At 43.2% G+C, this 15,853-nt stretch overlaps 1 protein-coding gene across 1 annotated transcript; it reads right to left on the reverse strand.

The window, feature by feature from the left end:
- Nucleotides 1-5,121: 5,121 nt before the first annotated feature.
- LOC109866539 (zinc transporter 1-like) lies at nucleotides 5,122-15,341 on the reverse strand. Its single transcript, XM_020455253.2, has 2 exons — nucleotides 14,035-15,341; nucleotides 5,122-11,251 (listed from the first exon to the last, which is right to left on the reverse strand). Exons 1-2 carry the CDS (start codon nucleotides 14,621-14,623, stop codon nucleotides 10,320-10,322), a joined length of 1,521 nt encoding a protein of 506 aa, XP_020310842.1. The 5' UTR covers nucleotides 14,624-15,341; the 3' UTR covers nucleotides 5,122-10,319.
- Nucleotides 15,342-15,853: the final 512 nt, after the last annotated feature.

A 15,853-nucleotide genomic window follows, 5' to 3' on the forward strand; every position in this document is an offset into this window, starting at 1 on the left:
CTGCAGCATCCACAGAGAGGCTCTTGTTGCCAAGGGAATGCCTGACAGCTTGAAAGACGTTTTGGACACAAGAGTGAAAATGGTTAACGTTGTTAAAGCAAGTGTAACGGATGTGAAACGGCTAGCTTAGTTAGCGGTGCGCGCTAAATAGCGTTTCAATCGGTGACGTCACTTGCTCTGAGACCTTGAAGTAGTGGTTCCCCTTGCTCTGCAAGGGGCTTTTGTGGAGCGATGGGTAACGATGCTTCGTGGGTGACTGTTGTTGATGTGTGCAGAGGGTCCCTGGTTCGCGCCCGGGTATGGGCGAGGGGACGGTCTAATGTTATACTGTTACACAAGGCTCCTTGAACTGACCATCATTTTCACTTGTCTGACCTCTTGCACGATGAGGAGTTTCTCACACGACTGGTCTATCTGGGTGCTAGCTAACCAAATGACACCTGCATCTCTAGCAGCGCATAGTCACTCCTCCAATGACATGACATTCCCCTAGCATCTAGCTAATGTTGGCTTCCTACATAAATAGATACGCTAGCCTATTAGCCATTTTATGATTGAATTGTGATCATTGCCCTTCATTGTATTGTCATTCCCAGCCTTAGTTACCTTTGTCCGTTTCTGTCCAAAATATTGAAACTAAAACGGTGCATCCTGAATGGAGGCAGCAAACAATGTACCAGGCCAGCTGTGATTTAAAACCTGATAGCAATATTTTTTGGACTACCAAGAAATGTATTGGTCAATTATACTAATCATGCATTGAACTGCATCCATCTCTTCTGCCAACGATGCCTTAGTGCAGGTCATGGAATGTTGAGTGAAATAGAACCTTCACTATATACAGTACCTGTCAAAAGTACTTTCAAAATGATTGACATGTTCCAGATTGACTGACTGACTATGTCTTAAAGCAGGGCTGCCCAACCCTCTTCCTGGAGATCTATTGTCCTGTAGGTTTTCAGTTCAACCCTCTTCCTGGAGATCTACTGTCCTGTAGGTTTTCAGTCCAACCCTAATTTAGCATATCTGATTCAGCTAGATAAGGTCTAGTTGAGCAGCTAATTAGTAGAATCGGGTGTGTTAAATTAGGGTTGGACTGAAAACCCACAGCATGGTCGATCTCCAGAAAAGGGTTGGGGTGCCCGGTCTTAAAGTAATGATGGACTGCTGTTTCTCTTTGCTTATTTGAGCTGTTCTTGCCATAATATGGACTTGGTCTTTTACCAAATAGGGCAATCTTCTGTATACCACCCATACCTTGTCACAACACAACTAATTGACTCAAACACATTAAGAAGGAAAGAAATTCCACAAATTAACTTTTAACAAGGCACACCAGTAAATGTAAATGCATTCCAGGTGACTACCTCATGAAGCTGGTTGAGAGAATGCCAAGCGTGTGCAAAGCTGTCATCAAGGCAAAGGGTGGCTACTTTGAAGAATCTCAAATATAAAATATATTTTGATTTGTTTAATACTTTTTTGGGAACTACATGATTCCATATGTGTTATTTCATAGTGTTGATGTCTTCACTATTATTCTACAATGTAGAAAATAGTAACAATAAAGAAAAACCCTTGAATGAGTAGGCATGTCCAAACTTGACTGGTACTGTACAAATGTTGTTGTCATTACATTAAGTAGTTGATAAAGTTGCATGTCTTTCACATGGGCCAATTGATCATAAGCCATAAGATGTTATTTTAAGATGTTTTGCCTTCACTATAGCTTTATCTATTCATTACACAATAGAGGGAGAGTATCACGCCTGTGTCATGCTGATCTTTCTCCTTTTCTCTTTCAGTCTAGTTGGCAGTTGGTTTATCAGTGAGGCATTCATTATTGCAGGTTGACCCCACTCAACTCAACTGTGATCAAAGTCTGAGAGATTGGTGAGTGAGGCATGAGGCATACAGTATACTTAGCCTGGGGAGGGGACATTAACCCATTCCTTCCCTGTTTGTTCTCTTCACCCCCCCCCCCCCTTCAAAATGGTGTCCTTTCTTTGAAGCAGTAGACAAGACCCATCTAGAGTAAAAGAAAATGATTTGCATTGAATCAACTGTATGGGTCTGTTACATGTAACCAATTAAATAAAGTATAGTTTGCGCACCTATCATATTTCCAGGTGTATTAAATATTTTGTGGAGTTCACCAGTGTGTTGGAGTTTCTTCCTTTTTATATGGGCAATTCCATGATATGAATATCATTATAATCATGATGATGTGATGTATCCTGAATAGGTACACAAAAAGGTAGAAATATGTAATATCCTTCTTTTGCATATTTGTATATTATTATTGTAATGGGCTCCACCCCCAAAACAAGACCACATTTGTTGATACAGACGAGACCAAATCAAAGTTCTGTTGAACTAGTTCGGATATCACAGTACAGCACAGTAAAACACAGTAGGGTACAGCACAGCGTAGCACAATACAGTGCATTACATTGTACTCTGATCTTGTGTGCTCTACTGTACTGCACACTACTTTACTGTGCTGTTCTCTGAGCTCTACTGTACTGTCCAAACTTGTGAAACAGACGTCTGTGATTGGTTTAGATTTTGTCCGGCCATGGCAGACAGACAGTCTTGCTTTGACCACCAGACAACAAACAGCAAAAAAACAAACAGTTGAGCTAAACAAAACAGTGTGCCTGGAAAGGAGGACAGTAAGCAGGTGACTCAACTGTGGTTGTGCCGTGGCGGAGATCTTTGTGGGCTATACTCTGCCTTGTCTCAGGATGGTAAGTTGGTGGTTGAAGATATCCCTCTAGAGTGGTGTGGGGGCTGTGCTTTGGCAAAGTGGGTGGGGTTATATCCTTCCTGTTTGGCCCTGTCTGGGGGTGTCCTCGGATGGGGCCACAGTGTCTCCTGACCCCTCCTGTCTCAGCCTCCAGTATTTATGCTGCAGTAGTTTATGTGTCGGGGGGCTAGGGTCAGTTTGTTATATCTGGAGTACTTCTCCTGTCCTATTCGGTGTCCTGTGTGAATTTAAGTGTGCTCTCTCTAATTCTCTCTTTCTTTCTCTCTCTCGGAGGACCTGAGCCCTAGGACCATGCCTCAGGACTACCTGACATGATGCAACAATTACAGCATAGAGTATTCTTGGGTATGACACCACAAGCTTGGCACACCTGTATTTGTGGAGTTTCTCCCATTCTCCTTTGCAGATCATCTCAAGCGCTGTCAGGTTGGATGGGGAGCGTCGCTGCACAGCTATTTTCAGATCTCTCCAGAGATGTTCAAACAGGTTCTAGCTGGGGCATTCAAGGACATTCAGAGACTTGTCCTGAAGCCATTCCTGCGTTGTCTTGGCTGTGTGCTTAAGAGTTGCTGTCCTGTTGAAAGATTAACCTTTGTCCCAGTCTAAGGTCCTGAGCGTTTTGGAGCAGGTTTTCATCAAGGATCTCTCTGTACTTTGCTCCGTTCATCTTTCCCTTGATCCTGACTAGTCTCCCAGTCCCTGCCCATGAAAAACATTCCCACAGCATGATGCTACCACCTTTCTTTACCGTAGGGATGGTTTTGGCCAGGTAATGAGCAGCGCCTGGTTTCCTGCAGATGTGACGCTTGACATTCAGGCCAAAGCACTCAATCTTGGTTTCATCAGACCAGAGATTCTTGTTTCTCTTGGTCTGAGAGTCCTTTAGCGGGCTGTCATGTGCCTTTTACTGAGGAGTGGCTTCCGTCTAGCCACTCTACCATAAAGGTCTGATTGGTGGCGTGCCGCAGAGATGGTTGTCCTTCTGGAAGGTTCTCCCATCTCCTCAGAGGACCTCTGGAGCTTTCAGAGAGAACATTGGGTTCTTGGTCACCTCCATAACCAAGGCCCTTCTCCCCCGATTGCTCAGTTTGGCTGTCCGGCCAGCTCTAGGAAGTCTTGAGGGTTCCAAACTTCTTCCATTTAAGATTGATGGAGGCCAGTGTTCTTGGGGACCTTCAATGCTGCAGATTTTTTTGGTACAATTCCTTCGACCTCATGGCTTGGTTTCTTGCTCTGACATGCACCGTCAACTGTGGAACCTTATATAGACAGGTGTGCGTCTTTCCAAATCATGTCCAATCAATTGTATTCAAAACAGGTGGAATCCAATCACGTTGTAGAAATATGATGATGATAAGGATGATCAATGGAAACAGGATGCACCGGAGCTCAATTTTGAGTGTCATAGCAAAGGTCTGAATACTTATGTAAATAAGGTATCCGTTTGTTTTTTTATACATTTGCAAAAATATGTAAAAACCAGTTTTTACTTTGTCATTATGAGGCATTGTGGGTATATTGATGAGGGAAACCTTTCAACACCTTTTCTGGTAGATGTTGTCTATGACCCCTTTTCCATCTGTTTGACCAGAAATCAAAACCTTTAACTATTTTCCATTCTTAATATTTGGAATAAGCAAGAAGCAATATGCCTTAATTTAAAAAATATATACTCTTAGCTTTCTTTTGACACCCAATTTGACATGTTTCTATGAACTTCACTTGTGCTCATGGGTCCTTTTAGATGGAAATGCCCATATACTACCCAACCATTTATCTCATAAAGTGAGACAAAACATCAAACATGTGACAAAGATTTGAGCTAAGAGTGTATTTCTGTGTTGTGTCACAGTTGGTCACCATGTGAGCCTTCCAAGGTGAGCAGCGTCATTAGACATGCAACATTCCCTAATCTCCCATGGATGGGACAGCTCTTTTCTCAGTACAGTGTGCAGTCTACACAGTTGTCATGTGATCGGACTTTGAGGAAGGGGCTGTGGGAAGTGTGGGGCATTCTGCAGCCTGGTCTCAGACTAGACGTAAAATAGTAAATGTAAAGCTGTGTTAGGTTATGATACCATATCAAACATATCTCCTAAACTTAACCCTAACCCCTAACCTAGCCAACGTTAGCCAGCTAGCCAATGTTAGCCACCTATCAAAAATGTGTAACATATCATACGTTTTTCAAATTCGTAACATATAATACGAATTTTAAATCATAACATATCATACGAAATTGGTGATGGACATCCACAAATTAATACATACCATACGAAACATAACAGATCATACTAAATGGAGTGTCTCAGATTTACATACAGAATAATACGAAATGCTCTGAGACCAGGTTGCATTGTGATATAATCCAATTTAATGGGGCAGTTATTTTTTCTTCATAATCCTTTGGTGTTGACCTGCCTAAATGAAATCGAGTTTCCCACTAGGCTTTTATCTCTACCCATCTTTCACTCTATATCCTCCCAGCCAAGATCATTCCCAACACAGACTATTCTTACTAGCTAGACAATATCACTGACATTCTAGAACATTCAATGGTACATCCTCATTCCCAAGCATCCCACATTCAAACTGACAATCATCACTCCGACTTGCTGCAGACAATCTCACCCGATCCCTCACCCAGACACAGTGTCATACACCAAGGGTTCACACTGTGGATATTATTATTACAAATACAGGAAGTCATTAAATAATAGTTAGATTAAATCTATTTATAGGAACAACCTCAATTCATTGGGGCATGGACTCTACAAGGTGTCGAAAGTGTTCTACAGGAATGTTGGTCCATGTGGACTCCGATGCTTCCCACATTTGTCTTGGCTGGATGTGGGGAGAGTTCTTGAAATGTAACAGCCAATAAAAATGTAGCCACTGGATGCCAGCGGACCATTCAAGCTGTTTTGACTAATACAAAATTCTCCAGACCTCCAAAGTAGGCGTGACAACAACATGATTTGGAGGTTTTGGCTACGTAAGACTAGGGGTTAGGGGACAGTGATGACAGCTAGCTCTCTGGAACAACAATGGAGACCTGCTACCAGTGGTGTAAAGTACTTTAAAAGTACTACTTTAAAAATAAAAACTTTAAAAGTACTACTTAAGTAGTTTTTGGGGGTATCTGTACTTTATCATTATTTGAGAACTTTTACTTCACCAGATTCCTAAAGAAAATTAAATGTAATTTTGACACCCAACAGTACTCGTTACATTTGGACACGAAAATGTTCTAATTCACACACTTATCAAGAGAACATCCCTGGTCACCCCTACTGTTTCTGATCTGGCAGACTCACTAAACACAAATGCTTCATCTGTAAAGTATGTCTAAGTGTTGGAGCGTGCCACTGGCTATGTGTAAATTAAAAGAACATGAAAATCTGGGAGTCTGATTTGCTTAATGTACGGAATTTCAAATGATTTATACTTTTAATTTTGATACTTGTGTATTTTAGCAATTACATTTACTTTTGATTCTTATGTATATTTAAAACCAAAGACTTTCACTTTTACTTGAGTCATTTTCTATTAGGTATCTTTACTCTTACTCAAGTATGGCAACTTTGTACTTTTTCCACCACTGTCCGCTGCACTGATGACCACTGGGCACTGCCTCACTGGGTCGCTCCACCCAGCGGTCTATGGGGAGAGGATGGGAGGACTGGTCATTGTGTCCGTGGATGACCAGAGTACACCATCTGTCTCACTGGCTTTGTTCACTGGATTTACAGCTAGGTTGGGTGAGGGGTGGGTGTGGTGAGGGTTGGTGGAAAAGGGGGTTTAGGGAGGGGTGAGGGGGGAACACAGGAGGCATCATCCAGGGCTGAATTGAATACTCTAAAAAAAGGCTAGAGCAAGTGGACCGAAGTTCACAGGGGTTAGAAACGGTCAAGCTGAAGCTAAAAGGATTCATCCTTGCCAGCACAGGCTACATCGTCAATATATGCAACAAAAGCTAAACTAATAGGTAGCCTAGTCAATAGGTAACTATAGGTATTCAAAAGGAGATCAGGGAACCATCCTCCGAAAGCTGTTTGAACAGATTAAACCAGAAAGTCAGCAGCATTAATGCTAAGTAAGCTTTCACCTATACTGATGGCCAAAGTTAACATACAATCATAGAAAGAGAATCTATAGAACCGGTATCCCCATTCAAGTCAATGTTCCGACAAAGGGTTCTGTCAAATTACAGTCTTTCTAGAGATTCTATTTCAATGCATACAATACCCCATTGTAAAGGTGCAACAAAAAAAAAACTTTTCATGAACACAGACAATGGGGACCTACCACATGCCAACCCCCCACCTCTCTGCACCCTTAGAAAAGCACTATGATTTTCTTTACAACTATGGGCTGTAGCCTGGCACCCAAATGTAAGTGAAGTCAAACAATGGTGAGGGCAGCATTCAGTCTCGTTTAAACAGGCTAGGTAACGAGGGAAGAAATAGAGAGGAGAGCGGGGCAAGACGCTGGGATGCCGTGTAAATGACTAGAGCAGTGTGGCTGTGGCTGTGTGTAAGGCCTTCTGGCTGAGGGCTTTTCACTAGGCTACAGAGCTAGGCCAAGGGCTAATGGCTTACTGCCCTGTCTGGCTGCGAACTACCGCTCGGTCAACTCTGAACCAATGACGTTTGTTCCCACTGTAGATTCACTTTCAAAAGTAGGTTCCTTTTCAAATGTACTGTAGAGTCACTATGAACGTAGATGGCATTTCAAGCATTATGGCGATCCAGTGGTGCTATTTAACCATTCATTGTGAAATATCTCCTGTTGACATTACCTTCTAGACAAGTCTGATGGATTATTATCAACGCAGATGTTCAATGAGTTTGAATGTACTAAATAGTGGCTCAACTTCCTGATTTGGCCTAGTTTTTTCACCTTGGTCATCAAGAAATGTAGCGGCCATGACTAAAGCCAAACGAGAGTTGTATTGGGGGGAGGGGTTGATGTGGGCGTCTTGTGTGTGTGTGTGTGTGCACGTGGCAAGCATTTCTATATTCACTCAGACAAAACAGTACACAGTTACAGTCACTCACACTTCCAGATAACTTCAGTCTAACCAGGTCTTGTGTCTTGACATCGCCTAGGCTAGAGCTAGACAAACTTGCCAATTAGCTTCAGCCGGCTGGAGTGCGACCATGGCAAAGTTGGTTTGACATTGGATAGCCCGTGTACATTGTGTCATTTACCAATTGTCCCTAACTAGCCCCATAGGGATATTGAACGTCAAACCAAATTGACACTACAATAAATGTTTCCGACTCAACGATGCCACATAGGCCGTTTTCAAAAGGAGAAGTTGCTTTTTAGGGGGAGTCGCTCCTTAAGGGTAGAACTAACCTCTTCCCCAGGCTATTGTGCACGTCTGATACATAAACAGTAAGGCTGGCACCGATGAAGTGGATGTCGATTAAGGCAACCCTCCACACCTTTATGACTCAGAAGGGCTGGGTTAAATGCAGAAGACCCATTTCAGATTAATGCATCGCCTTCCATAAACAATTCAAAGTCGGCCTTAGTGGGATCGACCATAGAATTCTTTGGGAGTGACCTTACTTGTCATTATTTTATTTTAGCGACTCAGAAGATTGTGGCATGCTAGCATACAGGGAAGGTGTTGTGGGAGATGATTGGTTGGTCGATTAAGCAATGCCTATGCACTGGGAGTTTCTCCCAATATTTCTGTATTGGCTAACGAATGCCAAGTTTGACACACATTTGGGCGGAAGTTTCTGGGAGCGAGATCAAGGGTAGACCTAATGTCCAAAGAAACCACATCTAAAAACACATTTTTAAAAAATTATACAAAACAACAGTTTGACATCTGTACCAAACAGCCATTTTAAAATGTTCACAATGACACATTGACGGGTACTGTAATATATCAAAAACACATTGGCAGACATGTCATATTTAAAATCCGAAAAAACAAATGACACATACCTCAATTTGCACAGAGGGCTGGAGTCTCAAAAGACAATAAAAGTAACAAGACCTTTTAAAAAACAAAGGAACGTGTCAAAATACATTTCCCAATACAATTATTCTATATTGCATTCACATTTACTTTGAGTGGAAATCTGAAATGCATCCTTGAATCAACATATAAATGATATCTTTGTGTTGATAATAATGAATGAGGGAATTTCCTTCCATCAGATTTCCCATTTAAAAAGGCCACTAAGATGACTCTACATCGGCACATAAAGCCTCACAAATCCATTCACTAGAAAGAAGGGAAAAGATTCAGTGACATTTCATTTAATCTATAAAGTTATTCTCGCTATCTGAGAAAACAAGGAAGTGGGCTACTGTTTTGTAGCAGTGTTAGCTCGTTCTGAAGCTCTGTGGCTGAAATAACACACTTCAGTTTGGTTATGCAAAGTTGCAGCAGAAACACTCTGGACACTGTAAAAACATTCAGGATGGATTTTGACTAGGTCCCTTCCCCAACACATTCATGAGGAATATTAGTATGAATTTCAACAACCCATCCGATGGCTCTCCAGCAGAGATTTAAAACAGAACATTGTTTGGCATTTTGTAGTGCACATTTTCTTCAGTGATAGACCCTCAGGCTTGCAAGGCATCCGATTTTGTTGTTGTTGAATAAAACGGTTGCTGAAGTTTGCTGATACAAGATAGCCTACAGTACTTACGCGAACAGTACTCAGTGCTATTTCAAAGCATTTGAATTATAGGCGTGGTGAGGTTTTTATACACAGCGTCTGCCTTCAACTAACAACTGCCATTAAAACAGAGTCACGGCCAGAATAAAAGTCTGAGAAAAATTCATTTAAAAAAAACATATTTTCAAAAACAAGTCTACAGCATAGGTGGTTCGTCAAATATTCAGAAAAATTTCACAAATTAAATCTACCATCCAAACGAAATATTATAAATGCATCTACAGAGAAAATTATAGATCATTACTAATAACTTAAATAAAATAAAATTGTAATAACAATTTTCTATTGTGGGGCCAAGGCTAAGAAAATTGATGTTCAAAGCCTATACCAAAAAAATAAAAAAAGAATGCATAAATGAAAAGGTCCATAGATCAACAAAAAGACCTGCGGAGTAGACAGGTGTGCTTGGCCTTGCAGGTGTCGTGTTGGCTCATGGTACTTGCTGGAGGGGAGTCTCCATTCTGTCCTTTATTGAGACGCTTTGGCACAGAGACACCGTGGAGGGATGGGACGACGGTGACACATCACAACCCGGCGCTAATGTGGGGAAGGATACACAATGCAGCAGGCCAGACCAGGCTGTGGCCCTGGCGGTTGCGGAGGTCAGAGGTGAGGAGGTGGCGAGGGGTTGGCAGTGAAGGGGGGGGGGTAGGCAGTGGGAGGGCTGGGACAAAGGGTGTCTTCGAACAAGTCTGTGGTAGTGGAGCCATTTTCCTACCAGTGTTTCCAGAATCAGAGCGCGCTGTACACACGACAACCCACTGTCAATTTTGGCTGGCACTTTTTAAAAACTTTAGTAGTGATTCTATCCTTCCTCCGACTGTGTCCGGTCTGTCTCACAGAGAAGATTCCACCTCTCGGGTGATGATGACCTCGGGCTCCGGGGTCCGGGGGACCACCTGGACGACTGCAGCAGCCGCCTGCTCTAGAACTGAAGCTCCGGCTGCTCCCTCTGGGGTCTCGCTGATCACCTCCATTGCAGAGGCCGCCAGCACCTTCCCCTCGCCTGCCGGACCAGTGCCAGCAACACCCTGCTTGTCTGCAGCGCCACAGCACAACTTGGGCGCACACTGAGTCCGGCAGGAGAGCTCGCAGAGAGAGGCACTTGACTCGGAATTGACCGTGACAAACTCGGGCTGGATGGTGGTGGCGTGGATGCCCTCGTCGTGGAAGAAGTCCTTGATGCGCTTGGCCACGTCCATGTAGGATGTGGGGTCGTGGCACTTGATGTGCGCCGTGGCGATGATGCGCGAACCCGCCAGCTGCCAGATGTGCAGCTCATGAATGGCAAGCACACCGTCCAGTGAGAGCAGCCGCTCGTTGAGGCGGTGCATGTCGATCTGTTTGGGCACCGTCTGCAGGAGGATCAGCGCAGACTCCTTGAGCAGTGGGTAGGTGGTGTAGAGCAGGATACCCACCATGATGATGCACAGCGTGGGGTCAAGGTAGAGCACCCAGCATGGCCCCACCATGGTCCGCTGAAAGCTAGAACCGTTGCCATCCATGGACAGGTCCACCAGGGAGTGGTTAACGTGCGGGTGGTCTGTCGAGTGGCATGGGTTGAAGCAGCTCTCGCCAGGCGGGCACGGCCGCCACACAAAGGTGAAGATAAGGGCGTTGACCACCACGATGACCGAGCCCAGGGCATCGCCCAGCACATGCAGGAAGACGCCGCGCATGTTGAGTGAACCCTCATCGTGGCTGTGGTCCATGTCCTCGTAGGTGGCGCTGCCGTTCATATGTACCTCACCGTCGTTGCGAACAATCTCTGAAGGAAGAAGACGGGGACAAGGGGTTAAAGAGGTCGGGGGGGGGGGGGGTTGTGCAAAAGCACAGCCCTGTTAGAAATGCATCCTTCCTAGTTTCTTTGAGATCATTTTTTTCATTTAACTAGGAACGTCAGTTAAGAACAAATTCTTATTTACAATGACGGCCTACTGGGGAACAACTGCCTTGTTCAGAGGCAGAATGACTGATTTTTACCTTGTCAGTTCGGAGATTTGATTTAGCAACCTTTCAGTTACTGGCCCAACGCTCTAACCACTAGGATACCAGCATTGATCTAGAAGTGATTGGATAGGTGACAACCAATTCAGAGCCGAGATTACTTCAAGGAAGGTACAAAGGATGCATTTCTAGTATTTGAATAGAGACAACATATTTGAGAGGATGATAGGAAGAATGGCAGAGACTCTTGCATCAATGGGATGGAGAAAAGAAAATGCTGATAATTACAAAAACGAGGAATGACTGGAAATCTTAATTTTAAATGACTCACATCCAGCTGTGGTTTATTAGCTGCCTCATCCAACTACTGACCACCACATCAAACCATAATGATTGATGACTTCATCAGAGGTTTTGGAGGACATGGTTGATGTGCCATGTACGGCTGCCCGAGGCGATAAACACCTTGATAAGAAGCTAAGACTTGAATTAAAACCATTTACTTCAACGTAGAAAAGAATGTAGGCCGTAGTACGTCACCTTCCCAGTTCCCATTCTGGAAATGAACTCCAACCGGCGTGGTGGTGGAAGCCAGTAAATTAACTGACCACAACAAACTCCCCTGCTTAACACCTTGAGGGAATTCAATTAATGTCTGCAGACAGCTTGATTGCCTAGCACTACGCTACGACTCATACGGATACATAATGGCCAATGGCACCAGAACCAGCGCTAGGCTAATAGCCTCTGTCCCGGCACTCAGTGACGTAGGGGTAATTCATCAGGGCCTAATGGTGTGGCTGAATCAGGGGATTTCGGTCGTGTCACTGCTTGAGATGATGTATAGCCAGCGATCAGTGCATATGGAGGAGGGAGAAATGGAATCCATTTACTGAAACTGGCAGAGCCTGACAGGCCCATTGTAGAGGGGAAACTTAGTTTCCTGGTTTAACTATTTTCTGTCCCAAAAGGAGGCAGAGGGCAGCTCTCAGCTCACAGACCCTAATATCAGCAAGGAGATCATGGTCATTATCTGAATCTGGTGGATTGCCATGTTTACACCATGATATCCTGTTAATATGATAAAACAATGGTGACAAGAATCACTGAAGGCCTCTGACTGGGATTTATATGAACCATTTTTTGTGTAGTATATAAACCACTTATAATATGTGGATTTTGTGAAGGAAGACAACTTCCTGTTATGGTTGTAGAAGCACGAGTAGTGACAATACGGATTAAATGTCTTCTAATAAGGTCACGATTTGAAAGCCTGGACTTCAAATACTCAATGTAATTTGAGGGATAAAATCTAGATGGCTGGGACTTTCACAATTGTGGTTTTGTAACAAGTCATGACACGTCTGGAACTATGTAAAACATCTGCATGTATTTTTTTAACTAGTTAAGTCAGTTAAGAAAAAAATCTTATTTTAAATGACAGCCTAGGAACAGTGGGTTAACTGCCTGTTCAGGGGGAGAACGACAGATTTGTACCTTGTCAGCTGGGGAATTGAACTTGCAACCTTCCGGTTGCTAGTCCAACCGCTCTAACCACTAGGCTACCCTGCCTCCCCAGATTTTTTTCAGATAAGTTTGATTCAAATTCTTTGTAATATTACAGTGAGCATGCAAAGGGGGCACAGTTTTATGAAGCATTGTGTATTTTACAGACAAGCAAAGAGGCATAACCTGGGAATAGGAATAACTTTCTTCCTGAAGTGGCAAAAATAACGGTGGCAGTTCCTTGAGATAAGAGATTCAATTAAAAGGGTCTGTTGTGCACTCTCATGGCCTCTGCAAAAGGAATTTCAAAATGGTGTGTTGAGAATAGGCATAGTCATGGGCCGCATTGTTCTGTATCAAGTCACTGCTGATACCAGTCACTGACGCCTACCAATATTACAATGAATTTAGCCTTATCACTGTTTCTGTTAAAAACTACAGATGTCATTGTGCCTCTGCCCAACCATTACGATTTGTGAGCCACTGGTCTGTCTAGCTTAGGCTATAGGAGCCCATTTGGCAACATATGATAGATATACTGATGATGCCCAAGTCAGGAGACCCACATTAGCCCAGTTACACCTTTGAGATGGTAGTGGATATTGATCCAGCTACAATACAGAAGAAACCCAGCCAAGACCATGTGAGACTGGCTATGTTGAATGTCTCTCCTCAAAGGCAAAGATATGAAAGGGTTAACCAGAACACCACAGAGATGGCTTTGGATTAAAGACCACTCCATATTGAGTAGGCCTTCAAATTTCAGTTCTTTGAATAAAATCCCTGTCAGTGTGAGATTATGCGAGTGTGTGGTCTGTTTGCCCCCACTCCCCAATTATATAACATCTTATTTCAATCGATGAAACAACATAAAACCTGAGACAGGCTAGTAATGGTTGTTTCATATCTGATATCATAATGAAGAGCTGTCTAGATATGATTCATAGTAGAACAATGAACCCGAGGTGAAAGAAATATCAGTATCACTGGGCGCCAAAGGGTCAAATTCTGAGTGAAAAGATTGTAGCTACATCAACACAGTATGTTGACAGTATAGCTGCTTAATGTAAAATACAAATAATTAATGACATAACTTACCATGTCTACGTCTCTCAGTGTCCACGCCATTAGGGGGGCTGTTGTGGCTTCCCACCAGGTTGTTGGACTCCTCTCCTGATGATCCATTCGGTCTTTCTGACTTGCATATTTTACCCCTCTTGTTTTTCTTATTTCCATGAGAATGGCCTCCTCCGTGAGAGTGCCCGTGTCCACCACCTGCGTGTCCGTGGAACAAGCACAGCCCGAGGAGGTTGACCAGGAGCCCGGCGGCCCCCACACCGATTACTACATGGGGTTTCTCGATTTCATGTGGGTTGGTGAACCGCTCGACGGCCTCCAAGATAATGGTGAAACAGAGAGCTGTGAGGAACACTGCGTTTACGAGAGCACCCATCACCTCCGCCCGGATCCATCCGAACGTGTTTTTATTTGTCGATTGCGTCTTCTCAGCGAAGCGCACCGCTACCAAAGCCACAACCAGCGCTATGACATCCGATAGCATATGAAATGAGTCCGACAGCATTGCCAAAGATGCCGTGATCCGGCTGACGACTACCTCCACAATAAAAAAACCAAATGTCAATGAAAGCATGCATAGTAGCCGCACACGATTAGGCTCACAAGCCATTTTTCTCCGCTGGTCACTCGTTTAGCTAGATAACTGAGTTAGCTAGCTAGTTAGCTTACAATATGCTGGTAGCTATCTGTAGCGTGCCAATCGAGACTGGAAGCATATGATGGTATTCCATCACGTATTGTAAATATGTATATGCTCGTTAAAAATTCGTAATAATCGTACGATTTTACAACCGACTCCAATTCCAGATACAGCAAAAAACGATGTTGGGTCCTCAAAACCGGCTAACTGGGAAATTAAAAGACTGGGGTATATTTCAGAAACGTTAGCGTAGACTTTGATTTGCAGACGGCTGAAACTTTGCACCCGAGCCGGTAAAGTTTCCACAACGAATGAGGCACGCCCTGGTATTTTGCTATTGGTCATTATGGATAAAGTAGAATTTGGTTGGTCCATTTTCACAACCATTTCACATGGGCGGAGCCGAGCGTTGCTATGTAGGCACGTTGCGTAAAGCAAACATTTCGAGGTCGTCGTTTGGAATCAATCGTCTAACATTATGTGGCTTCTTTTTTTTAGGATGGTGTATAGCATCTCCACAATGCCCGTTGTCTTATTTTTGTTCGCTAACAAAATGGTAACCACCCAATAGACATTAGGTTACTTAGACTACTGGTTAAGCACGATTACAAACCGAAAAGAAGCCTACACCTACTCTGAAAATATCTAAATGAAAATCGACATGTTATTTCTCAATCTGTTTAAAAAATATATTGGCAAGGGAAAATGTCCTAGCAATACTTAAGTAGATCGAACAATTTAGAACGCATATCCTGGCCATCACACAGTTACATGATTGTGGACCGCAATTTGGGTCATTGCGTGTCAAAAAAAGATATACATCTAATAACGCTATTTGACGTACCAAATTAGCTTGTTGACCAATCAGGACCTATATATGACTAGACGTCACATAATAATTTAACACGTAAATATTGTTTTACGTAGTTATTACACCATCACTCGTATTTCATGTCACAGCGATGATGCTGCTGCACTTCAACGCAGACAGATTTCCCCAAGCTCTCGGACTGATTAATGATGGTCGGACCCACTTATGTGAAGCTAGACATAATAAGGATTAGCCACAATAGTTCGCCTTCAAAATAAAAGCCTCAGTAAATTTGATGCAAATAGTGCCATAATAGAATAGATCATGCTAAACAAGGTTGGACTGTGTCATATAAATTCAACAAAAGACCACTTATTACATTGAGAAAA

This window comes from Oncorhynchus kisutch, linkage group LG21, assembly GCF_002021735.2.
Source record: "Oncorhynchus kisutch isolate 150728-3 linkage group LG21, Okis_V2, whole genome shotgun sequence".
NCBI classification, from domain to species: domain Eukaryota; kingdom Metazoa; phylum Chordata; class Actinopteri; order Salmoniformes; family Salmonidae; genus Oncorhynchus; species Oncorhynchus kisutch.

Coding starts and splice junctions, on each gene's coding strand:
- LOC109866539 (XM_020455253.2), bottom strand. CDS start 14,623: ATGGCTTGTGAGCCTAATCGTGTGCGGCTACTATGCATGCTTTCATTG. Junction 11,252..14,034: donor CACTGAGAGACGTAGACATG/GTAAGTTATGTC, acceptor TTCTTCCTTCAG/AGATTGTTCGCAACGACGGT.